The sequence below is a fragment of the Balaenoptera musculus genome, chromosome 5, assembly GCF_009873245.2.
Source record: "Balaenoptera musculus isolate JJ_BM4_2016_0621 chromosome 5, mBalMus1.pri.v3, whole genome shotgun sequence".
Classification (NCBI taxonomy): domain Eukaryota; kingdom Metazoa; phylum Chordata; class Mammalia; order Artiodactyla; family Balaenopteridae; genus Balaenoptera; species Balaenoptera musculus.
Window position 1 is genome coordinate 117726896 of NC_045789.1, and position 27763 is coordinate 117754658.

At 36.6% G+C, this 27763-nt stretch overlaps 1 protein-coding gene across 3 annotated transcripts in view; it reads left to right on the forward strand.

The window, feature by feature from the left end:
* LOC118895162 (bifunctional heparan sulfate N-deacetylase/N-sulfotransferase 3) overlaps positions 1-27763 on the forward strand; it is a 141186-nt gene that overhangs the window by 9166 nt on the left and 104257 nt on the right. For all 3 annotated transcript variants that reach the window (XM_036851962.1, XM_036851963.1, XM_036851965.1), the window contains exon 2: positions 2425-3569. In XM_036851962.1, the coding sequence (XP_036707857.1) occupies positions 2547-3569 (1023 nt within the window). In that variant the 5' untranslated portion in view covers positions 2425-2546. The remainder of the gene's footprint in view (positions 1-2424; positions 3570-27763) is intronic.

Consider the following 27763-nt stretch of genomic DNA (forward strand, 5'->3'; position numbering starts at 1 on the left):
GGAAAACTTAGAGAATCTTAATGTATCCATTTAAATATGTTAGACCAAATCCTACGCTCAGGGACGTACACACTGGAATTCCCTTTGGCTTCAGGAGGACACTGGAAGCGTTTAATGGAAAAGACATGTGTTTCAGTATTTTATACTTGCTAATGGAGAAGATAATTTGATAGGTTCCTAATAACCATCCTGCATAGTGTGAGCAAATACTCCTCACCACTCTGCCTCATCATAGGTAAGGATTTTATGAATTACATGCCTTTCACTTCTGAAAATAGGAACAAACGATGAGACACTGCTATCTGAAAAGCAAAATGTGGTAATACGTTTTGTATCCAGTCAAAAACACGTCACAGCTAAAATTGAAACAGAGGCCTACAGAGATGTGAGATTTTGTATCCTGCTATTATACCTCAGACTATTATAGTATTCATAAACATGTACCTAACTTTAAAAGTACAGTTACTTTTCAAAATGAAATAACTACAGTTATAATGAAAACTCTCTATTGTCCTGGTAATTTTGATTTGCTTAAATTACACCGAAACGTATGTGAGAATGTTTAAAAGAGTAGGATTTCTTTGAGACCATGTCAGAGCCCTTATGGCATTTTACTTGGCAAAGGGTGGTGTACCAGAGACCTCCCATGACATATGAAGTTCATCACCTCCTTTCTTTGCAGTGTCCCTCAGACTTGTCCCTGCCCACATTCTGTCTGCTGTGTGAGCATTAACAGTCCGTGATTGGACTGTGAGAAATGAGCCTATACTGGCTTTTGCTAGAGTTGACTCTAACACTGCTCTGGGATATATTCCACATTCTTGATTAATTCATTCCCCCCCACCCCGCAAAATCACACCCTTATCGTGTTATTTCCCAAATCAGGAAAGTTTAATGGCTCCCTACAGGCTTTCTCAACAATGAATTTCTATGCTATCTAATCTCTCTATAATCTGAGTTACCCATATTTTATTCAGTTTATTTTTCAGCTGTTCCTCACTCTTTCCTTCAACTCTTCATCAGAGTGTCCCTTGCCCAGTATTGTACTCACACCTTCCTCTGTAAAATTACCTCTGTCTCAGACGCCTATTCATTTTACCCTCATCCTTCAAGGCTCTGCCCAAATCCAACCCCTGACACATTGCAGACTCCCCCACTTGCCATGGTGTCTTTCTTCTCTCATCCTGTGCCAGTCGTTTGTCTCTAATCAACAACCCATACATTACTGTTTCCATTCTAGTCACTGTCTCTACCTTATAATTTTGTTTCCTTTAAAGAAATTCACTCTGCTGAACATTTATATTTTAAATAGAAAGATAATTATCCCATAAATATTTGAATGAATAAAGCACAATATATAATTTAAAGGATAAATAAGATATTTATCCTATAAATATCCTGCAGTTACATTCCAGAATATTATATTCTTCATAAAGATAAATATATATTATTCAAAATATTGCTCATTGCTTATTTCATAGGTGAATATCACAGAATTTTAGAGCCAGAATGTTCTTGGTGATCATTTATTCTAACCTTATCATTTTACTTAGAAGGTACCAGGACCGAAGTGACAATTCATATGAGACAGAAGTGTAATAAACCCTAATCTTATGAAGAACGTCAACTACGATGTTCTCCACTAGCCTTTCAGCTGTCTTCAGCTAGCTTTCAGCCTGCCTTATGGACAATAATACCTTTCTTAAATTTTTTTATATTCTATGATATTTCCATGAAAAGTGCCAGGACCGTAAGACTCTAATAAACTTCTGCTCTAAAAAGCACCCATGCTTCTTTCTTATTATTTTTCAAAAGTTACTAAATTTTTCAAAGGTTACTGAAACTTGAAAAGGATTTGAAATTATAGCCTAACAAAGTGTTTCATGAAGTTGCAGTTGTTTTCATTATGTTTTTTAAAAACACTTTTATGGTAGTTATTTTATATAATTACTGAACTTTTTCTAAAAAGCAGAAACTGTTGTCTTAATAGTAGCATTTAATGAAATATATCCAAACTTTTATGAATTTTCAGTGTATGTAGTTAAAAACAAATAGTTTGAGCCTATATTACATAATGATATGGCAGTGTATGGCTCAGGTGACCTCTCTGTGATCTTAGGTCTATATGATCTACAGAATTTGATGCAAAGCTCAAGGAGTAAGAGGCAATGCCTTGTTAGTCCAACATCTTTTCTATACTAGGGATAGAGACCTCTGTTCAGTGGAGCCCTTTCCCTCTTTCTGCCCCTCCCATGTCCTCATTCAGATCTGGGAGAAGGAAAGAGAGGTTTTCTTACTTACCAAACACCAGTTCATGTGCCTAACAGGTTGCCACTTGTGCCAGTCACAAGGATAAAAACTTGCTCATTTTAATGCTTCAGACTGAATGTTTGATATTCTATTGTATTTTATTCTACTTTTCAGATTATATTTTCTGTGAGTCCTGATCCAGTGACACAAATGTGCTGCAATGGTGACATAAACTATTGATTGAGGCTGGAAAAGTGTCTGAAACATCGTCTTTTCTTTTCTTCTTTTATTTTTTTATGGTGCCTCTATTGGAACAGTCTGAGGGAAGTATATACAACATGAGTTTTATCATGAAGCTGCACAGACACTTTCAAAGGATGGTGATTCTGCTTGCCACATTCTGTATGGTGAGCATTATTATTTCTGCTTACTACCTGTACAGTGGCTACAAACAGGAAAATGAACTGTCTGATATGGCTTCAGAAGTAGACTGTGGGGACTTCCAGCACCTACCATACAGGCTGATGGAAGTGAAGACAAGGAAGCTTTCTGATGCCTCAAGGACAGACCCCACAGTCCTGGTGTTTGTGGAGAGCCAGTACTCTTCGCTCGGTCAAGACATCATTATGATTCTAGAATCCAGCAGATTCCACTATCACATTGAAATTGCTCCTGGAAAAGGGGATCTCCCAGCACTTATAGAAAAAACTAGAGGCAAATACATTCTCATTATTTATGAGAATATTTTAAAGTATATAAATATGGACTCTTGGAATCGAAGCCTTTTAGATAAATATTGTGTTGAATATGGTGTGGGTGTCATTGGATTCCACAAAACTAGTGAGAAGAGCCTACAGAGTTTTCAGTTGAAAGGCTTCCCTTTTTCTGTATATGGAAACCTTGCAGTAAAAGATTGTTGTATTAATCCTCATTCTCCATTGCTTCATGTGACCAGATCTTCTAAGCTTGAAAAAGGTTCTTTACCTGGAACTGACTGGACCATTTTCCAGATTAATCACTCAGCCTACCAACCAGTAATATTTGCCAAAGTAAAGACCCCAGAAAACCTTTCTCCTCCCATCCCTAAAGGTGCTTTTTATGCCACTGTCATACATGACCTGGGGCTCCATGATGGAATTCACAGAGTTCTTTTTGGCAGCAACTTGAACTTCTGGTTGCATAAGCTTATCTTCATAGATGCTGTTTCCTTCTTGTCAGGGAAGAGGCTCACATTGTCCTTGGACAGGTACATTCTTGTGGATATTGATGATATTTTTGTGGGAAAGGAAGGAACAAGAATGAACACCAATGATGTTAAGGTAAGGCTCTTTATCTCAAAGTTTGGTTCATCTCTCAGTAGGTTTGTCTAGGGCTAAGGGATTTCCTGGGACATAGGATTTTTATTTTATTTGGAAATTCTTAGGCAAACTGGGATGAGTTGGCTACCCTCAGCTATTTTTGAGATATGGGGCTATATCTCAGCCCTAGAACAACTAAATAGATAATATATTTTTCTCTGAATCAAGAAGAAAATGAAGATTGTACTAAAGGATTGAGTGTGGCAGAATCCTGAGATGCATTTCTGTGTGTATTTAAAACTACAGAGTAGAAACCACTTTGTTTAATTACTTTCCAGAAACTATCTACCTCAGTAAACTATTACTAATCTAAGACTTCAGTCCATTTAGCTATGAAATCAAGGTGAATTTATTTTAATGAAAATAAATACTCCCACAAATTTTCAAGAATTAAAGATCTCATAAGTAGCAAGTTCAGATGTTTCTGGAAGTCAAATGTGTGACTCATTTTCTCTTATTACTTTTTTGAAACTCTGAAAATTAGCACTACTAAATATGGAAAGCTATGAATACACAAGCATACCTATTCACATACACACATAAGAATTTACATTAATTTTCAAAATTCATTGAACACTTCTGGTTCATATATGAAACCTATCATGCTACATTTATATTGGATTAGATTTCTTATTGTGTAAAACTGCTGCCCTTAGATAGAAAACAGTTATTTGAAGATAGTTGGTTATCATTGTGAAGGGATTATATTACATAAACAACTGGCTGTTTAATATTAATGGAATTTAAAATTAAAATGATCTACATTGATCTTAGTTTCCCATTCGAAATGCCACTGGATTCTATCTCTGTTATACTACATATTGATTTCATGTCAAAATGAAAGGAGAGATTTTTTTTTTTTTTTAAAGAAATTCGCATTCTTATTTATTGATTGATTGATTGCTGTGTTGGGTCTTCGTTTCTGTGCGAGGGCTTTCTCTAGTTGTGGCAAGCGGGGACCACTCTTCATCGCGGTGCGCGGGCCTCTCACTATCGCGGCCTCTCCTGTTATGGAGCACAGGCTCCAGACGCGCAGGCTCAGTAATTGTGGCTCACGGGGCCCAGTTGCTCCGTGGCATGTGGGATCTTCCCAGACCAGGGCTCGAACCCATGTCCCCTGCATTAGCAGGCAGATTCTCAACCACTGCGCCACCAGGGAAGCCCGAAAGGAGAGATTTTGATACATAATTTTTATTCTACACAGCTTTGACCTTTTGGTAAAATATAAAGTACTGAATCAGATGGAAAGAAAGTCTTGAAACTGCATTCTTTTCTCCAAACACTAAGCATCTGGCAAATAATAGTAATGTTCATCACACTACTTAAATGAGCTAAGAATAGCAGAAGGACTATTAAGTGTTACCATAAGACAGTGTGAAGACTGAAAAGAAAAAAAAAACCTTTCATTTTCTTGGCAATATTTTAGACTCTTCCTTTTAAGTCAATATAAATTAATTAGTGAAGTTGTGCTTAAGTTTTCATTAGTCTTTTGAAATAGTCTTTGAAAATGTAGCTAAAATAAACCAAGCTGGTAGTTTAAACATTTATTATGAAAGAAAAAAATCATTTATTATGTCCTTGAAAATTACAAACAATATATAATTCTCTTTCTAATTTTTCCATTTCAAAATATTATGATAAAAAAATTTTTAAGGCTTTATTTCTAAAATACAAGTCTTTAAAACTGTCAAAATATGTTGTTATGTCATTAAAAATATGCTAGATAAACCTCCGAGTTTTTTATGCAAACTCTACTATATCCTCTAAAATTAAACAAAATACAAAATGCCTTTAGTGCTCTTAAGGTTAAGCCATTTTTAAGTGGTATAAAAAATTAAAACCTTACTGAATAAATTCAATAAGAATTTAACGTGTGTAAAATATTTTATGAATTGCTCACATTTAGATGGGAATATATTTTTTAACCAACCGAAAGGCTTAAAAGAAAGTATGTTTTGAATTATTTGGGTTTTTGAACTACTTCTAAATTGTATCTGTGATTGTGTCTCTAAACATAGTCATTCACCCATTCATTCATTCTTTCATTGATTCATTCTGTAACTAGTTATTAAGCATGTCCTACATGTGAAGTATTTTTGGTGATATGTAAATAGAAACATACACCATGGTCTTATCCCTTTAGAAGAGAGGGTGGGGGGAGTAAAGTTAGAGAAGCTCAGAAAGCACATAGGTGAAGACTGTGCTGAGCATCTTCCTGCTCAATACTTGGAACGGCCATATCACACGCCAGCCGTGGAGGTACGCACTAGGGATACAAAGATAAATAAAGCATGGCTCCCCCTTAATGAGTGTACCACTGTCTTGGTAGGGGTGGAGTGGGAGTGATAAATAGGTAGATAGCTTGCAATGTGGTGAGTACAATAGGAAAAGTGCCTGTGTGGTTTTATGTAAGTAATGCTGTGTGAAACACTATACTGTGTGCTGTGTACCAGAACTGTTAAGTCCTATTAAGCAGAACAGACTTAGAAGGCAATGCTATAGTGACATAATGGTTTAGGAGGCTGTAGAGATGATAATCAGACAAAAGAAGATTTCTTGAAACTAGGAAATGAGAATAAGAATGGAGAAGGAATGACCAATATGAGAACAATATCGAAGGTAAAGTTGAACAACTTAGTAATTGGATCAATGGAGATGAAAGAGAATATAATCAAGGATGACATTAAGATTTTTAGCGTAGCTGAACAGAGTTGCCATGTGATTCAGCAGTCCCACTCCTGGGCATATACCCAAACAAAACTATAATTCAAAAAGATACATGTTCATAGCAGCACTATTTACAACAGCCAAGACATGGAAACAACTTAAATGTCCATCAACAGATGAATGGTTAAAGAAGATGTGGTACGTATATACAGTGGAATATTAGTCATTAAAAAGAATGAAATAATGCCATTTGCAGCAACATGGATGGATCTAGAGATGATCATACTAAGTGAAGTAAGTCAGAAAAAGACAAATACCATATGATACCACTTATATGTGGAATCTAAAATGTGACACAAATGAACATATCTATGAAACAGAAACAGACTCACAGACATAGAGAACAGACTTGTGGTTGCCAAGGGGGAGGGAAGGATTGGGAGTTTGGGATTAGCAGGTGCAAACTATTATATATAGAATGGATGAACAACAAGGTCCTACTGTAGAGCAAGGGGAACTATATTCAGTATCCTGGGATAAACCATAATGAAAAAGAATATGAAAAAGAATATATACATATATATATATATGTATAACTGAATCACTTTGCTGTACAGCAGAAATTAACACAACGTTGTCAATCAACTATACTTCAATAAAATTTTTTTAAAGTTAAAAAATGATATTTAGTGTAGTTGAATAATAGTTGATTATTCCAACAACAAAGAAAGAGGAGAGAGCAAGAATATCATAATGAAGGTCATGAGAGGTCATATTAAAATTTTCAGTTTTATTGAAGTGCATCTGGGACATACAGGTATAGATGTTTAACAGGTAGTTGGCTCCCGAGAAGTCTGGGTAGCAAGTGTAGTTTTTGAAGTTATCATTCTAATTAGGGGATGGTTCACTTTCAGCATGAAAGTATGTGAGATCAGCCAGGGAAAGGGTTTATAGAGTGACAAGAGCAGAAGATCAAGTGTAGAATCTTGAGGAAAATCATCTTTCAGAAAACAAGTGGAGAGAGGAAATCCTGTGAATAAGAGTCAGAATAGTCGGAGACCAGAAAGCTGTGATGCTATACAAGCCTTGGGAGTAAAGAGCTTCAGTGAGGGTGTGATCAGCAGTATAAAATCTAATAGCAGGGTCCACTGAGGTAAGAAATGGCAAGTCTCCTTTGGCAAAAGATAAAAGTCAGTGGGGAGTCTTACAAGATCCAAGGTAATGGAATGATCGAGGCAGAGGCACGGCTGAAGTAAGTTCAGGAGTAAATTAGAGGGTTAAGATACGAAGAAGGAGAGCGTGGAGTACTCAGTGGAGAAATTTTGATATAAAAGAAGAGAAATTAGCTGGAGGGTGGGCTAGAGTTAGAGTGACCAACCTTCCTGGTTTGCTTACACTGAGGGCATTCAATGCTAAAATTCAGAGTCCCAGGCAAACTGGAATGATAGGTCTCCCTAACTAACTAGGGTAAGGGAAGGATCTTTTCCTAGGAAGAAAGATCCAAGAGCAGGTGGTCTAAGAAAAGGTCATGGATGTGGTGATTAATAGTACATAATTAATAGAAATAATTTCATAAAGCTCTTTTATTTAATTATTACCACTAAAAAACCAAGTATTATACTTTCCCTATTTGATGTATTAGGAAAATTGAAAAGAATGTGAGGAAATTGAAGGTGACGTAGAATGTTTCTTGCAAAATTACAAGGATGGTTGCATACCACGTAAATTTTAACTATGATGCTAATCACTGCAAACGTGCCTTTTTTTCCTTATGTGGGACAAAAAAACTGTGTTTCCTTATTTAATTGGAAGATTAGAATTAGCAATGCAATATCAGTTTTTACCTGCCTTGCTACTGAATAATATGAGCACGTTTCAAAGAGCCTCAAAGCTATAGAAGAAACTGTGACATGGCACAAAATATATGACTCTTCAAGAGGAAGAAGATAAATAATGGACCTAAGGTGTTATCTTCATTAATTGGAGAACTTACAAGCCACAAGCCATAGCCCTTAAAGAACCAAAGAACATAGTGTAGACAAATATTATACTACGTTCAGTAAAATTGAAGTCAGGAAGGGCGTGTGTGTGTGTGTGTTTGTGTGTGTGTGTGTGTGTGTGTGTGTGTGTATTAAACTATATGGACAAGACTTGTCTCAAATTTACCATGGACTAGTTTTGTGATGTTAGAAAATTCAAGTTCCTAGTGTTCTAACACCTGTCCTCAAACTTCCTGAGACTAGTGGTTTTTGGAGAAAGGCTTTTTGGAGAGGGAAAGTGGTATATAAATAGATACTTCTCCCATTAAAGCATTTTAAAGTTAAACATGAAAGCACAGCATGACCAAATGGATACTAACAATTCAAATTCTCTCTTAGAAGAATGAATTCACTCTTGGCCTAAGATGCATTATACCTTTAGACTTAGACCGTTTCATATAACATTTCAGCCCTAAGATAGATAGGAAGCGGAACGGGGGTAGGCTCTGATAAAAGTGGTCTTGAGGGTTTTACTGAACTCTCTGCAGGTATACTCTCAACAAATAAAAGAGCTGCATATCACTCTCATGCCTATGTTTCTCCCTCCTTCTCCTTCTATAATAGGCACACGCTTTCTTTCTAACGTTGACAAACTTTCTAACATCCGTGAGAAAATGAAGAACCAGCCCAGCCGTATCTGAGCACACTGAACAGGGGCCTGAGTGGCTGGAGGGACCCAGCAACCATTCCCCGTCCTCACTACCCTAACCTTTCCCACTGCTCCCTCATACTTCTCTATTCCTTGGTTTAGCTGTTTGTTGATTACCCCTTAAATCTACACTTTGTAAGTGGCCTCATAAGAGAGGACAGTTCTTTACGAGTGACTTTATCATTATTTTCCCTGCTAACTGAAGGTCCCAGAGCGCCTAGGGAAAAGAAAGTGCTGAAAATAGAAGTAGGAAGCCGTAAAGCTCTGAGAAGTAAGTGGTATCAGGCTCAGAAGACAGACTTGGCTGACTTCTCTGTCATGCAGGGGGAGCTGACCCCCCCTGAGGCTGAAATGGAAGCTTCAGTGAAGGGGAGCTTCGTGCTGCCTGACCTCACCCTCTCACAAGAACCTTCCTTGCCCCAGCTAAGGTCAAGCCAGAGGCTTCGTAAAGTCATTGAAAAAGAAACTGACACACCAAATGTTTGCAGGGAAAAGGCAACTGCAATCAGTTATTCTGTCATAAGTAAAAATAGAAAGGAAACATTTCTCCAGATAGTTCACTATTGATGGATGTTAAGGCCTGTACATAGCACCAATCTTTTTTTCCCCCTAAACTCATATTTCTCTAATTCCTTTCCATTCTCTGTGATGTTTCTTATTTTTTATTTGCTAATATCCACTTTAATTGCATTGTGCTCTGGAAGCATGTGTCTATTTGATACCAATACTTTCCATTTGCTAGAATCACTTTATGACTGGATACAATATTCTTATAAGAACATATATTGTACAGTCAAGGTATATCAGCTCAACTTTGTTAACTGTGTTGTTCAGAGCTTCTGTATTCTTCCTGTTTTGATCTTTTTTTGCATGGAGGGGAAGGAATAGAGTGTACTACTTGATGTTACCAAAGGTGGTATGTTTAATTCTCCAACTCTAATAGTGGATTGTAAATATTTCGTTGTTTTTCTGTCAGTTGTTACCTTACATATTTTGAAGCTATGTTATTGAAGTGTGTGTGTGTATATATTTATATATTAATTTAATATTTCATTATTCTATGGCTATCTTAATACTAGTAGAGCTACACCAGCTTTTTGGGGGTTACTATTTAAAAATTATACTTTATCTCATTTTTATATTTGCTCTATCATCTGTCTTTACATTATAAATTAGTTTTGAGAACAACTTTCTATGACTTTTGCTTTTTATCTACTGTGTCAATATTTGTCTTTTAATTAACAAGATCAGTCTACATACACTTAATATGATTATCAATGTGTATGGATTAATTTCAGCTACCTTATTTTGTGCTTTATATTTGTCCCACTGTTCTGTATCTTCTTTTCTTTCTCTCTGTCCTTTATTGATTTTATTGTCAGTTTCCTTCTTTTTTCTACCCATTCTTGGTTTGAAATATATATATATTTTATATATATATATACTATATTTTTTTAATATATTTTTTTATATATATCAAACTAGTGGTTTCTCCAAAAATTTAAACGTATGTACTAATAAGCAAGTGGTAATATTAATATCCTCACACCTCAGTCAAAAAGTACAAAGTACTTTGTCTCCAATCATGTCCACTCTCCTTTGGCTGATGAGCCATTCTTTTTTTTTTAATTTATTTCATTGAAATATAGTTGATTTGCAATATTGTGTTAATTTCTGAAGTACAGGAAAGTGATTCAGTTTATATATATATATATATATATATTCTTTTTCATATTCTTTTCTATTATGGTTTATTACAGGATATTGAATATAGTTCCCTGTGCTATACAGTAGGACCTTGTTGTTTATCCATCCTGTATATGATAGTTTGCATCTACTAATCCCAAACTCCCAATCCCTCCCACCCCCACCCCCCTGATGAGCCTTTCTTATTTTGGATATTAACTATGTTATGGCTGTTTATTAGACATGATTGTTTTTACTACCATCATGGTTTAATTAGATTGGCCTACTCCTTTTCAACAGGTAAGCCAGAGTGATGTCATTGACATATAATTCAGATCATGTCCTTCTTCTTCTCAGAACCCTCCAGTGACTTCCAGTCTCACCCACGCTAAAAGCCAAAATTCTTAGTCTTTTATACCCTCTCCCTAACTCCCTGATCACATGTCCTGCTCCCCTCCTCTTCACTCTAACCTCCCTAGCCTCCTTGCTGTTCCAGCTCCTGCTTCAGGGTTTTGCACTTGCTGTTCTTTCTGCCTAAAATGTTTTTCCCCAGAATTGGTGCATGGCTCTCTTCCTCACTTCCTTCAGGTCTTTACTCAAATGTCACCTTCTCAGTGACGTCTTCTCTGACCATTCTCTTTAAAATTGCAACACCCCAAGTCTTCCCATCTTTTCCTGCTAATTTTTTTCCCTAGCACTTATGATCATCAATAGTGTGCTGAAATTGGCACATGCTCACCAGGTCAACTGTGTACATCTCTTCCCAGCTTCAATAACATGGCCAGTAGTTTGGAATTTTGGCATGGGGGTAGTATTACCACAGAAACTGGCAAATTCTACAAATTCAGGCTTTTTTCTTTTCAAAGAGCCAGTTGTTAAAGGTTTAATAGCGCACTACTGGACAGACTCTATGTAATTACTTATTTTTGTTGGTTTGTGACTTTGGCTACTAAAATGTAAACACCATGAGGACAAGATTTTCTCATCTGTTTGTTCACTGAGGTATCCCCAGCATCTAAAAGTGTGTCTGGCTCCTTATATATTTGTTGAGTGAATGAATCCCATTCTTCCTGGAGCATATCCTCTAGATATTCCTTTAGTGAGAGTCTATTCGTGGTAAACTCTCAGATTTTATGGAATGTAAATGTTTTTATTCACCCCGGTCTTTGAAAGATAGTTTTGTTGAATTTACAATGCTTAGTTGATAGTTCCTTCATGTATAACCATTGTTGCTCATACTAGGAAAAATAGGGCTCCCTAGAAGTCACCTGAATGTCTGTGGTAGTAAAATGTGTCCGAATCCCTCTGGGCCCTATATTGTTTTATAATTGTCAAAAAGTTAGGCAATTTGGGACTGTTCTTATGAACATATATGAAATGTTTCTCTTTCTTTCAGTTTGGTAGAATACTTATTTCTAAATTTTAGATAATGTGATTTATAATATACAGGAAAATACATCATTCTCAATATTATTATCAAAATTAAATAGCCATAGTGTGCTAGCAGCTATAAAGACAATTATATTAAGGAAATAATTTTCTGGAAATAGTTTTCGGCAATAATTTAACATGGGAAAATAAGAAAATAGTTTAGCAAAGGGAAAAACTATTTTGTATCCATAATCTACTTACATTTAATAAATTTTATTAAATTTGTTACATTGTGAGATGGAATGTATCTCTATTACTATTAATATCAAGGAGTCATTTGTTACACAAGGACATTCTAAAAGAATGAGTTCTAAATTATTTAAAGGAGACAAAATGATGTTTCTGAACACCACATGAATATATAAACAGAATATTTGGTGACTAATTACATTTTTAAAGGTCCGATGTGATGAATCCTTCCCAAGCAGGATAAAAAGCCGGGCAATCATAGATGGTACTAAAGCTCAACCAGGCAATGACAAGTTTTACACACTAGGTGAGCAGAAGATTACAAGAGGAAAACTCTCAGTACAGATTTAGATGCTAGAGATATTCAATTCAGTTCAGAAAATTATGAACATCTACTCTAAGTGCCGTGATAAGGATTTCAAGGGGTACATTGATGAATAATGAAACATGTTTTTTATAAAGGAAGTGAAGAACAAAGGAGAAAATTTTACTGGGTTATTTCCTTCTTTGGATTGATTTTTTTCAAACATTCCATAATTCTTGGAAATAAGTCAAAATATAAATGGGTCTTTTATATTTCTGTGCTGATGGCTTATAATAATTACATAAAAGATGTAATTATTTTAAAATGATATATTTGGGGGTACTTAGCTACTCCCACGATGGGTAACACTTACTGAGTACATACATTGTTTTGTGTTTTATATTTATTATCATTTAATTTTCATTAAAAAATCCTATAAAACAGTGATTATAAGTACCATCACGTCATATGAAGAAACTGAAGTTCACAGTCTAAGATTAACTTGCCTAAGATCTTTCAACCAGCAAGAGCCAGTCCCAGGATACAAGATGCAGCTCCACCTGCTCCAAAAGCTGGGCTTTCCCACACACACTACTCCCCAGTTGCCCCCTAACACAGTACTGTGGTGTCCATATCAAATCCTTCCTACTCTGCTTTATAGCAAATTAGATCCAAATCAGAGTCTATTATAGTTTGATGGGTCATATCTGAAGCACTGCCTTGGATTTAATTATAAGTTTGGAACAAAAGTTATCAATCACTTCTTGAAATGCCTTGGACTTAAGTAACTGCAATGATTTGGCCAAGGCAGATTTTACTTGAAGATTTGAGTTGACACGTTCACCTTCCTATGCACTAATGTCTTCTTTCTAGGCACTTTGCCTCAGTTCTGGTAACTGTTATCAGTTTAGCAGTTTTGATTGAATTAGGGTGACATAATGACAGATACTTTTGGTGCTAGCTCAATTAAAGTACAGAAATTTTCCATAATTCAGATAATTTAACTTTTTCTCTCTGCATACATTCAGACTTTACTGTCCCTATGATGTTTTACTATGCGTTATACAGGTATTCCTAATATTTTTTTAAGCACACAAATTTTTTTAAAACGAAGTAAATTCTGCTATATTGTCTTAGTCTCTGGGAGACATTAATTAATAGCTAAAACACTTTTTATTCTTAACTTTATAGGCCATTTATGCATAATGGAACTGTAGCCTCAGATACTAAATAGCTCTTAAAATCACAATGTAAATATAAAATAAATTATGAGATCTACTTGACATAATTTATGGACTATTTATAGACAACGGAAACATAGTCAACTGGTTTTATTAAACTTCAAAGTGGACTAAAATTTTTAAAGTATTAAAATTACTCATTTGGTACATATTGGAATTTTACCTTAAAAATTAGGTGTTTTCATTTTCATATTAATAATTAGAATGATTATACATACTAATAGTTATAATTATTAATTATACCAATTACTGGGACTTCCCTCCCTGGAGGCACAGTGGTTAAGAATCTGCCTGCCAATGCAGGGGACACGGGTTCGATCCCTGGTCCGGGAAGATCCCACGTGCCGCGGAGCAACTAAGCCCATGTGCCACAACTACTGAACCTGCACTTTAGAGCCCGCGAGACACAGCTACTGAGCCCATGAGCTGCAACTACTGAAGCCCGCGTGCCTAGAGCCTGTGCTCCACGACAAGAGAAGCCACCGCAATGAGAAGCCTGCGCACTGCAACGAAGAGTAGCCCCTGCTCACTGCAACTAGAGAAAGCCCATGCGCAGCAACGAAGACCCAACGCAGCCAAAAAAAAAATACATATATATATATATATATATATATATATACACACACACACACACACCAATATACCAGTATACCGGTAATATACCAATTACTAAAATAGCTATGTGTTTGTTTCCTTTTGTTCCTGTAACAAAGTACCACCAACTTAGTGGCTTAAAACAACCCAGATTTATCATTTAACAATTCTGGAGGCCAGGGGTCCCACATGGGTGTCACTGGGTTAAGTTCCAGGTATTAGCAGGGCTGTGTCCCTTTCTGGAGGCTCTAGGGGAGAATCTATTGCCTCACCTTTTCCATCTTCCAAAGTCTGCCCACATTCCTCGGCTCATGTTCCCTTCCTTCATCTCCAAAGCTGGCAACGTTACATCTTTCTATGCCTTTCTTTCGTAGCCACATCTACCTCTAATTAAAACTGGGAAGGTTTTCCACTTTTTAAGGACCTACATGATTTGATTGGCCCACCCACATAATCCCTATATGAAGGTCCTTAATTTAATCACATCTGCCAAATCCTTCTTGCCATATCACATAACATATTCACAGGTTTCAGGGCTTAGTACTTGTTTATCTTGGGGAAGGAAGGGGAGGAAGGAAGCATTATTCTGCCACAAACTATGCTCTTCATGTAGTCATGTCAGCAAGTCTTACAGCTGCTCAATCCCCCAAAACACTTCACTACTGTTCTCATTGGGAAATGAAACTTTGATGCCATACCTGTGATCGAACAATTAATTTAGCTGAGTCAATAGTAATTAACTGGGGAAAATTAAATTATTGTGCTCATAAACTCTTCCTACCCCTTACACTCTACAAGTTAACACCGGCAAGCAAGTAACCCTTTATTCACTTGGGAAGTTTAAGAAATTTAGCTCTCCAAAGACTGCTCAGTAGGAGCAGATTGTGACTATCACCAATTCACGACTTCAGTAGTTTCCAAGGCCATTTTTCTAAAAGTGCATCCATTATGAAACTAACTAAAAAACAATTTTAAAAGCCAGCTTATTAGGACTACCACACAGTTACTTAAGCACTGATCACCAGTTTTATCATACATTTTTTTCTCTCTCCATTTTATCGTCTTTGACATATCTTGTGTTCCTGCACCCACCTCAGCCCTTATTTTATCGCTTTTCCCTCTTTAGAATCCTTTCTCTAATTACCCCAATCCAAAAACAACAGTGGAATTCTATTCCATCTGCTTATCCCTTCTCTCCTCCACTCCCCTGCTTTGATTCCCTAGTGTTTGGATTTGTACAGCAGTGCTTCATTTTCTCCCCCTTTAGATTTACATATTTATTTTTACGTAACTTACTGTCTCTGTATTTTTCTCTGAACTATATATACTGAGTAGAATCAGCATTCCAAAAAAAGAAAAAACTGCATGTAGAAATTAAGCCAGCTGGTTGGGGCATTGAACAATGATCTATTTGGGAAAAAAAAAGGAAAAAAAAGTTCTTCACTATTCTATTCTTTATCTTGGATTAAATAATCTATCAATATATATATCAGAAAAACATATAACAGAGTCATTCCTTGTTCAGGAATACTAAGAAACAAGGTATTTGAGTTCACCTAGAAAGACAACTTACTTGATACCCTTGAGTAACTGAATTGAGTGGTTTTGACAATAAACCATTCAAAGGTTAGAGTTGCTGTCATCAAAAATAGTTAACACGTGTATCCTGTCAGACTTGGATTTCTGATCTCTTGACACTACTGAAAAATACCTTTAAGAGATTTTGTATGTTACAAAATTTTTAACAAAAATTATCTGACAATATTTTCAAGAGAAAGAAGGCATTATAATGAAGACTGATTTTAACTCTAGTGTATTTGCTTTGCCAAAAAATAGTTTAGGTGGATATTCAAAATATTTTTGCCTAATTTGCTAATCTGCTTTAGAAATGTAATAAGCATTTAAAGAGAGTAAAAAGAGAAAACACTTTCCCAATCTTTGATATTTCTTATCTGATACAGGAGCACTGTCATTGGTCTGACTGAGGGGCAAATGAATAATGGAAAAGGAAAGCTGTATTTTTCATTCTTGTTAGAAGTTTATTGCTAGAATTAGATGTCCAAAATCACTATCACTTGCAACTTCACAAGAATTAATGAATACTCAAACGCCATTCTCAGTGAAGACCCAGTAGCTTACTGCACTCAAAAAAGTTCCATTTCCCTAAATGGGATCAATCTTTAATGGATGCCAGTGACAGGAGGCTGTTCATCAACCCTTCAGGATAATTCAGAGCCTTAGTAGAGGCCAGTGTTCAGTGCTCTGTACTTGGAAATTGATACAATGTCATTGTAACATCTTCAAGAGCAAGGGCAGCCTAGGAAGGTGATTCACTGAACATCTTCCTTTTTAAGCCATTACATTTTCACACTGGTTCTCTATTATAACTGAATGCCTCTAAGGAGCAAAATCTTTACTTAAGCTACCACTTTAAGCCACTCATGTATAACAAAAGTCAACAGTTTATAACTCTATTTTTATTGTTGATGAGCCTAAAACAGAGATACTTTTAAAGTCACCATGTACAACATATAACTTGTAAATGAACAAAAAGCAGGGTGCTATTAGTATTTTTTTTAAAGGAACAATCCAAGAATTTGCCACTAGTTTCATCTTGACAATCTTTCACTCAGAGATATTTAGATGTATTTAAGCACTTTTCAAGATGAGACTATTTTCATGAGTTTCCAAATCAGAAAAGGCAAAATAATCATTTAAAATGCTTGTTTAAACTGCACATTTCCCAATCACACACTCACAGATTTTGACTTGGTAGATTTAGGGAGAGCAGAGGAATCTGTGTTTAATATGCTCACCTAGATGATTCTAATATAGATGGCAGACATGCAAGTTTGGGGAAATACTGCTTTAAAAACACTGCATTCAATATTATTGCAAAATACAAAGACATGGGTCCTATTATCTTTCTGTGAAGAAAGCATGTTAAAATAATTTTGTATAAAAATATTTATAATAATTCTATATATATAAGCATATATATAATGGAAAGAGGTCATAATAGAATTAATAGTTTTATGACTGATTTCAACCTAATGCTGGAAGAGTTCTTATTTTCACTTATTTTTGAGCCATACATCAAGACTGTTCAACAATACTTTAGCCAATGTGTATACATGTGAAACTTCTTGTGGAGTTGAATAGAGTAGATTTTACATGAAGGCACAAGAAGCAGAGGATTTGAGGAAGTGATTCCAATAAATGGATGGCTTAGTATGGCCTAGTAAGAAGACAATGGATAATTTTAACAAAGTAAAGTAATGAGAGGTACATTGCTTCTGTGATCTTTCAAGGAGAAGGACTCCAGAGGCAAAGAGGGCCATAAGCAAGATTTTTATAAGAAGTAGGATAAGTGGTATTTTGGGGGGGAAGGGAAGAGGAGAGAGGAAAAAAGGACCAAAGAAAGACAGGAAGCGGGGTGGGAGAGAGAGAGAGAAATGTGGGATATATTCTTTGTGTTTCAAGTCTAAGTGAATGTGCTTATAATACGATATCAGAGAAATCACAAAGGTTTGGGCTGAATTATAGATGAAATAGAGGTACCCCATCAGATGATCTTTAAAAATCATTAAGAAGTGGAGTATTTTCGAATGAAGAAAAGCTTTAAAGCTTCTTAGGAAGCTTTAAACATTTGTCTCTAATAAGCTACAGCTCGAGTGGGCTAGGCTTGTTTGTTCATTTTGTCCAAAATAAAAATAAATTTTCTTTGTTTTCAAGTATGTAAATAATACATGCACTTTGTAATAAAAACAATCAAACAATGTAGAAAACTATAAAGAAGAAAGCAAAAAAACAGTCTCCCCTAAGTCCCACTACACACTGGATTTAGTCATTAATGTTTGAAAATCTGATAGGTAAAAAATTTTATTTCATTAACTTTTAAATTTTTATCTTCATTTAATTGTGAAAGTAGATTAACTTGGTCACATATTTTTATTGCCCATTTGCATTTCTCTTTTGGGAATTACCTTTTATCTAGTTTTCCGTTAAGGTGTTTATTTTTGTTATTGATCTGTAGCATACTGTCTCTTCACAAAGAAAAAGACAGATACCAGATGATAGTCTCTCCCTTTTTTCCCCCAGTTTAACATGTCATAAGTTACTTTCATTCATTCATGTAATTAAAGGGAGAATTTACTTTCCTTATATTTATAGGTCTCTCTAGTCAGTTATCATTTTCCTTTTATTTCACATTCCATACACTTCTGCCTCTTCAGGTGAGAGATATAATTCCAAGACACTCTGGTTTTCCTGAATAACTTACTATACATTTATAACATAACATTTAAAATATTTATATAATTAATCTTACCATCTGTTATTGTAGTACATTCTGTAAGCTTACTTTTTTTTTTTTATAAATTTTTTTTTTGGCTGTGTTGGGTCTTCGTTGTTGAGCACGGGCTTTCTCTAATTGCAGCAAGCAGGGGCTACTCTTTGTTGCCGTGCACGGGCTTCTCATTGCAGTGGCTTCTCTTGTTGCGGAGCACGGGCTCTAGGTGTGCGGGCTTAAGTAGTCGTGGTGCGCGGGCTCAGTAGTTGGCTCACGGGCTCTAGAGCACAGGCTCAGTAGTTGTGGCGCACAGGCTTAGTTGCTCTATGGCATGTGGGATCTTCCTGGACCAGGGCTCGAACCCATGTCCCCTGCATTGGCAGGCGGATTCTTAACCACTGCGCCACCAGGGAAGTCCCTGTAAGCTTACTCGTAATGTGAAATAAATTTCCCAGCCCTGAGCTCTTATGAAATCTTTGATCATTCTGTTCAATCTCAACCATTTGTAGACCTCAACCATTCTCCTCTTGGCTTTCACATTTTCATAGACTGAAAAACTTGTTATCATTTCATCTTTCTGATTATTTACTTTTTCTTGTAAGTTGCACAGCTGAACATAATATTCCTGTTGAAAATAGCTTGGGACCTAAAGTCAGACAGATCAGCCTGGGTCCATATCTCAACTCTGTCCCTTTCTAGCTGAGTAACCCAGGGCAAGTTTCTTAATCTCTCTCATCATCATTTTCCATATCTTTAAAATGAGAACAATACCTACTTCACAGCATGTATGCCACCTGTGAGGATGACAGTGTATGTCAAATGCCTAATTTCAGTAGACCCTCAATAAATTTAAGCTATTATTTACTATGAACACACCATGTACTAGGAGAGAATATTTGAGCAGCATTTTGGATAAAATTCTAAAATGAGTAAAATTAGTTCTTATAAACACCTGAGAGATACAAAATCAGCTAGAGGAAAATGAGATCACTTTTGGTTATCCACTCAAAAAATATTGATTGGTGTCTACTATGTGCCAGGCATTCTTTTAGGAGCTGGTGATGTAGTGGTGGCCAAGACAGACAAGTTCGCTGCCCATGTACATCTTACCTCTCTGATGAGGAGAAACAGACAATAAACACGTATACAAATGAACAAATAATCTCAGGCAGAGATAAGAGAGCTATGAAAAAAATAAAACAGGTTCTGTGAGATCAAGGGTGGTGGAAGGCGCAGGGGCCGGGGGCGGGGAGGAGGGTACAAGGAGAGTTCTGATTTGGGAGAAGCTGGATAGGAAAATCGTCTCTGATATAATATTTGAACTGAGACCTGAAAGAGGAATGAATCAAAGACCTAGGGTAAGAGAATTCCATGCAGAGGGTGCTGTGGAACAAGCTGCGTGTGGTCAAGAGGGAGAAAAGGGAGGCCAGTGTGAGTGGAGCACAGTGGCCATGAAGGAGCCTGCCGTGAGATTAGTTCAGAAAGGTAGGCCCCTGCCTTTCTCCTCGAGAGGAGCTTGGGTTTTATTCTAATTTCAGGGAGCAGCCATTGGAGATCTTTGGCAAGGCAGTAATAAGGTCAGATTTAGGGTTTTTAAAAAAGAAATCATACTGGCTGTATGGAGAATGGACTGTAGAAAAATAAAGAAAGGTGAGAACCCAGGTAGGTAGCCACTGCCGGACAGGGGAGTACTAATGGTGGTAAGAAGGATGGTAAGAAGACAGCAGGTTTGAGATCTATTTTGGAGATATCACTGAAAGAACTTGCCAATGGATGGTATGTGGGGAGCTTCAAGAAAGGGTTGAATCAAGGATAACTCCTAAGATTTTGGCCTGACAGTGGTGTGTACCCTGAGTTGGGGACCACAGAGAGAAGAGGAGTATCCTGCAGTGGCTGTGAGGGCATGCACTGTGGACACAGGCTGAGCTGGAATCGCATCTTCATCACTACTAGCTTTGGACAATTAATTAGCCTCTGTGCCTCAGTTTCCTTTCGGGTAAAATTAGACCCATCATAGCACCCATCTCATAGATGTGCCCTAAGGATTAAATAACTAAATAATTTAATTAAGTAATTATAAGCACTTAGGACAGTGCCTGTCTCCTGGTGTTAGTTACTATGAAGGGAGACAAATTAAGAGTTCTCTTTCGAACTTGTTTACGATGTTTTTTAGGTGTCCAAGCAGAGATGTGCAGGAGGCTGGGCACGCAGGCTTAGAGTTCAGGGAGAGGTCAGGCGGAAAGATATAAATCGAGAGCTCATTAGCATATTGATGACGTTTAAAGTCCTGGCACTGGGGGCTTCCCTGGCGGCGCAGTGGTTGAGAATCTGCCTGCCAATGCAGGGGACATGGGTTCGAGCCCTGGTCTGGGAAGATCCCACATGCCACGGAGCAACTAAGCCCATGAGCCACAATTTCTGAGCCTGCGCATCTGGAGCCTGTGCTCCGCAACAAGAGAGGCCGCGATAGTGAGAGGCCCGCGCACCGTGATGAAGAGTGGCCCCCACTTGCCGCAACTGGAGAAAGCCCTCGCACAGAAACGAAGACCCAACACAGCCATAAATAAATAAATAAATAAATAAAAATTTTAAAAAAGATTGCTTCGAATATCAACTACTTTAAAAAAAAAAAAAAAAAGTCCTGGCACTGGATGAAATCACCTAGGAAAAGACAGTAGAGAAGAGAATAAAACAGGACCCGCCCTGGGCCGCTTCACCATTAAGGTCACAGCTCCGATAAATTTAGATGTCAGAGAAATGGCTGAGAGTCTGAATGAATTCTATCTCACTTGTTATTTTTAGATACAACTTTTTCCTAAATTAATTCATAAAAGTCTCATTCTGGATCACAAACTGTCCTCCATTTCCCATTTCACATATATGCTTTTCCATCAGATTACAGGCTCCACATGGTAAGATTATCTGGCATACATTTTTTCATGTCCTTCTCTGTCCCTACTACAGAGTGATACACATAGGCGCTCTCAATAAATGTCTCTTGGATATCAGATATTTAAAGAATTATAATGAATAATTTGTCTTTTCCATGTTACCATATGAAGGACTGGTTGCTGAGGACATGAATTTTTTGCTCTAAGGAAGAACATTAACTGAAAGAGTTTAATTGAAAAAAAAAGAAATATGACCCCTTTGGAAAACCAAACAGGAATCCAGGCTCATGAATAAATTTATTTTCCTAGAACCTATCTTTCTCTATTGCACAAGGAAGAGATTTAAAATGAAAAGATAATGAGCTTTTGGACTAAAGCAAACTTGTGCTCGAATCTCAGATCCATGCAAGTCGTGAGACCTGAACAAGTCACTCAACCAGTCTGAACCCCAGTCTCCTCATCGTTCAAGTAGGGATGATGATAGTACCTACCTAATAAAATTTGAAGAAGTTTAAAGGAGACTGTGCTTTGCATACTCACATGTTGATTTCCTTTTCTCTCCTACAAATTATACTGCCTTATCTTCTAAAAACTAATTCATCTTGACAGCCCTTAAACACAGTATTGCTTAACTGAGAATGGCCTCTGATAAAGGTTTGGAACTTGTTTCAGTCAGTTAGACTTAAATCTCACTATGGTGAGATTGCATGTGAGTTTTATTTCATTCTTAATTCTACAGTGAATAAGCATTTCTTTAACTTTTTAAACTATAAAGAAAATAATTTGGCATATTCAAGTACTCAACATCTTAAACAGATATTACCTTTTTGCTGTATCTAATTTAAATCTTTTTGTTGTTACTGTGGAAGAAATAAAATATTTCAGATACAGGGAAAAGCGCCCCCTCCCAATTCCTTTCCCCTTCTTCCTCATTTCCCCCAGAGGTAACCACTATCCTGAAGCTGGTGTGTATCATTCCCAAACAAGCTTTTATATTTTCTACTATGTATGTGTATATATATAAACAACATATTATTTTCTGTTTTTAGATTTTATATGAATGGTATCATCGTCTATTAATCATTCTGCAATTTCTTCACTCAATACTATATTTTTGAGATTTATTCATGGTTATAATTAAAATCTAATTCATTAATATTTAAAAAAAGTTATACTGCCTTATATATATTTTTTAAAAACCTTAGGGAAGGTTTTTTGCACTTATGCATTCATTATTCTCCGTACTCATCACAATTACGTACATATAAAATGCAGGTTTTTTTTAAATGATGCATGCAAGTAGTATATTATGTGTTATCTGTAGATATAAAAGTACATTGAGTTATAAAAATGTGCTGTTTAGTTTTACATAAATTTACTTATTTCTAAATCAAATATATATATATGACAAGATCTTTCATATGTAACAGGTGAGACTTGTTACATGTGTAGAAATTTGTGCTTTTTTTTCCCTTTTGTTTTATTCTTTTCCATTATAGGCTACCACAAGACACTGAGTGTAGCTCCCTGTGCTACACAGCAGATCCCTGCTGCTTACCCACCCCATATATAGCACTGTGTATATGCCAAGCCCAAACTCCCAATCCGTCTATCCCCCCCTCCCACTATTCCCTTTGGTAACCACAAGCCTGCCCTCCACATCTGTGAGTCCATTTCTGTTTTGTAAATAAGTTCATATAAGTTATTTACAAATATATATATTTACAAAATATATGTTTATATATTTTGTAAATATATATATTTATAAAATATATAAGTTCATATATTTTGTAAATATATATATCACATCTTCTTTATCCATTCATCTGTTGATGGATATTAGGTTGCTTCCATGTCTTGGCTATTGTAAACAGTGCTGCTATGAATATTTGGGTGCATGTAATATCTTTTCAAATCATAGTTTTGTCTGGATATATGCCCAGGAGTGGGATTGCAGGATCATATGGTAGCTCTATTTTTAGCTTTTTAAGGAACCTCCATACTGTTTTCCATAGCGGCTGCACCAACTTACATTCCCACCAAGAGTGTAGGAGGGTTCCATTTTCTCCACACCCTCTCCAGCATTTATTATCTGTAGACTGTTTGATGGCCATTCTGACTGGTGTGAGGTGATACCTCATTGTAGTTTTGATTTGCATTTCTCTAATAATTAGCGATATTGAGCATATTTTCATGTGCCTGTTGGCCATCTGTATGTCTTCTTTGGAAAAATGTCTATTCAGATCCTCTATTTTTTAATTGAATTGTTTTGTGTGGTCTTTTTGTTTGTTATAGTGTTGTATGTGTTCTTTATATATTTTGGGTATGCACCCCTTATCAGGTATATAATTTGCAAATATCTTCTTCCATTCAGTAGGTTACCTTTTCATTTTGTTGATGGTTTCCTTTGCTGTGCAGAAGCCTTTTAGTTTGATGTAGTCCCACTTGCTTACTTTTGCTTTTGTTGCCTTTGCATTTGGAATCAAATCCAAAAAAATCATCAGCAAGACCAATGTCAAGGAGCTTACCACCGGTCTTCTTCTAGGAACTTTATGGTTTCAGGTCTTACATGCAAGTTCTTAACCATTTTGAGTTAATTTTTGTGAGTGATATAAAATATTAGTCTAATTTCATTCCTTTGCATGTCAATGTTCATTTTCCAACACCATTTATTGAAGACACTTTCCTTTCCCCATTGTATATTTTTAGCTCCTTTGTTGTAAATTAACTCACCATATATGGGTGGGTTTATTTCTGGGCTCTCCATTCTGTTGCATTTATCTATGTGTCTGTGCTTATGGAATACCATACTGTTTTGATTACTGTAGCTTTGTAATATAGTTTGAAATAAGGGAGCATGACACCACCAACTTTGTTCTTTCTCAAGATTGCTTTGGCTATTTAGAGTCTTTTGTGGTTCCATACAAATTTTAGGGTTGTTTGCGCTCTTTGTTTGAAAACTTCCATTGAAATTTTGATAGGAATTGCACTGAATCTTTAGATTGCTTTGGGTAGTGTGGACATGTAAACAATTTTAATTTTTCCAATCCATGAGCACAGACTAACTTTCCATTTATTTGTGTCTTCTTCAATTTCTTTCATTAACATCTTGTAGTTTTCAATGTACAGGTCTTTTATCTCCCTGGTTAAATTTATTACTAGGATTTTATTCTTTTGATGCAATTGCAAAGGGAATTGTTTCCTTTATTTCTCTTTCTTTTTTTTTTTTTTTTTTTTAATTTTTTATTTATTTATTTATTTATTTTTGGCTGTGTTGGGTCTTTGTTTCTGTGCAAGGGCTTTCTCTAGTTGCAGAGAGTGGGAGCCACTCTTCATCGCGGTGCGCGGGCCTCTCACTATTGTATTTCTCTTTCTGATAGTTCATTATTAGTGTATAGAAATACAATAGATTTTTTTTTTTTTTAAAGCCTTGAAACTGCAGTCTTTTTTTTTTTTTTTTTTTTTTTAAGAAATTCACGTTCTTTTATTTATTTATTTATTTATTTATGACTGTGTTGAGTCTTCGTTTCCGTGCGAGGGCTTTCTCTAGTTGCGGCAAGTGGGGACCACTCTTCATCGCGGTGCGCGGGCCTCTCACCATCGCGGCCTCTCTTGTTGCGGAGCACAGGCTCCAGACGCGCAGGCTCAGTAATTGTGGCTCACGGGCCCAGTTGCTCCGTGGCATGTGGGATCTTCCCAGACCAGGGCTGGAACCCGTGTCCCCTGCATTGGCAGGCAGATTCTCAACCACTGCGCCACCAGGGAAGCCCACAATAGATTTTTGTGTGTCAATTTTATATCCTGCAACTTTATTGAATTCATTTATTCTAACAGTTTTTTTGATGGAGTCATTAGGGTTGTCTATATATAATATGTCACTGGCAAAGAGTAACAGTTTTACTTCTTCCTTTCCAATTTAGATGACTTTTTTTTTTTTTCCCCTCACCTAATTGCTCTGGCTGGGACTTTCAATCCTATGTTGAATAAAAGTGGTGGGACTGGGCATCCTTGTCTTGCTCCTGATATTAGAGGAAAGGCTTCCAGCTTTTCACCATTGAGTATATCCACTTTGTTGAGAGTTTTTATCATAAATGGATGTTGAATTTTGTCAACATTTTTCTGCATCTATTGAGATAATCACATGACTTTTATCCTTTATTTTGTTAATGTGGTGTATCACATTGACTGATTTGTGAATGTTGAACCATCCTTGCATCCCTGGTAAAAACCCCACTTGACCATGGTGTATGATTCTTTTAATGTACTGTTGTATTCTTTGGTTTGCTAATATTTTTGTTGGGGATTTTTGCATGTATGTTCATCAGAGATATTGGCCTGTAATTTTCTTTTTTGGTGGTGTCCTTGTCTGGTTTTTGTATCAGGGTAATGCTAGCCTCATAAAATAAGTTTTGAAAGCATTCCCTCTTCTGGAGCTTTTTGAAGAGTTTCAGAAGGAAAGGTATTAAATCTTCTTTGAATGTTTGGTATAATTCACCAGTGAAACCATCTGGTCCTGGACTTTTGTTTGTTGGGATGTTTTGATTACTGATTCAGTCTTCTTACTAGCAATCAGTCATTTCAAATTTTCTATTTCTTCATTATTCAGTCTTAGAAGATTGTATGTTTCTAGAAATTTTTTCATTTCTTCTAGGTTGTCCAATTTGTTGGCCTATAATTGTTCATAGTAATCTCTTATGATCCTTTGTATTTATTGGTATCAGTTGTAACTTCTCCTCTTTCATTTCTGATTTTATTTATTTGAGCCTTCTCTCTTTTTTTCTTAGTGAGTCTTTTTCTTAGTGAGTCTCACTAAATGTTTGTCAATTTTGTTTCTTTTCAAAGAACCAGCTCTTAGTTTCATTGATCTTTTCTACTGTCTTTTTAGTCTCTATTTGTTTACAATCTGATTTTAGTTATTTCCTTCCTTCTACTAACTTTGCACTTCATTTGTTCTTCTTTTTCTAGTTTTTTTAGGTGTAAATTTAGTTTATTTGAGATTTTTCTAGTTTCTTGAGGTAGGCCTGTATTGCTATGACATTCCTTCTTAGAACTGTTTTTGCTGCATTCCAGAGATTTTGGTGTGTTGTATTTTTCATTTGTCTCAAGGCATTATTTCATTTCTCCTTTGATTTCTTCATTAACACATTGGTTGTTCAGTAGCATATTGTTTAATCTCCATATATTTGTGATTTTTCCAGTTTTCTTTCTGTAATTGATTTTTAGTTTCATAGTATTGTGGTTGGAAAAGATGCTTTATATGATTTCAGTCTTCTTAAATTTATTTAGACTTGTTTTGTGGCTGAGCATATGATCTATCCTGGAGAATGTTCTGTGTGTACTTGAGAAGATAAAATGTGTATTCTGTTGCTTTTGGATAGAATGTTTTATATATACATCTGTTAGGTCAACCTGATGTTCAAGGGGTGTCCCCTGTGTGGCCTGCACTTGCCTGTTGGCTTTAGCAAGGCAGCAGGAGAGTGTAGGGCTGGGGCATGCCTGCCAGTTTTAGCAAGGCAGTGGGAAAACACAGGACTGGGACATAACCAGCCAGTTTTAGCAAGAGCAGGAGAGCTCAGGGGCGGGGCATGCTTGCTGGCTTTAGTGGGGCAGCCGAGAGAGCTGTGACTACATGACCGCCAGAGCTAGCAAGGAAGAAAGTGAACAAATGACACCTGCCAGTGCCCAGGGAGAGTCCCTCCAGGCCCCTGCCCCTCCAACAGATGCTTTAAGATTAGCGAATAAATCTCTTTCACATGTGATCTAGGTGCTTTTCAAACTGCTGCTTTTGTGCTGGGTCCTGGGGCCAGTGAGTCTGCATGAGCACTTTAAGAGCAGAATCTCAGTTCTCTACAGCTCTGTGGGGTTCTAGGACATAAACCTTGTTGGTTTTAAAAGCCAGATGTTTGGGGGGCTTGTCTCTCCAGTGCAGATCCCAAGGGTTGGAGTGCCTGACATGTGGCACAAACCTCTGGCTCCTCAAGGAGAAGTGCCATTTTTGTGAGCTCCCTCCCAACTGTAGGTTGCTGCACTGGGTGGGAGGGGGGCATGTTTGGTGAGACTGCATCTCTCTTTCTCCTACCCATCTCAGTGTGGCTCTTTTATCCTTTGTTGCAGAGGAACAGTTTAGCTAGTTTTCAGGTCTTTTTCAGAGGAAATTATTCCATATGTAGCTG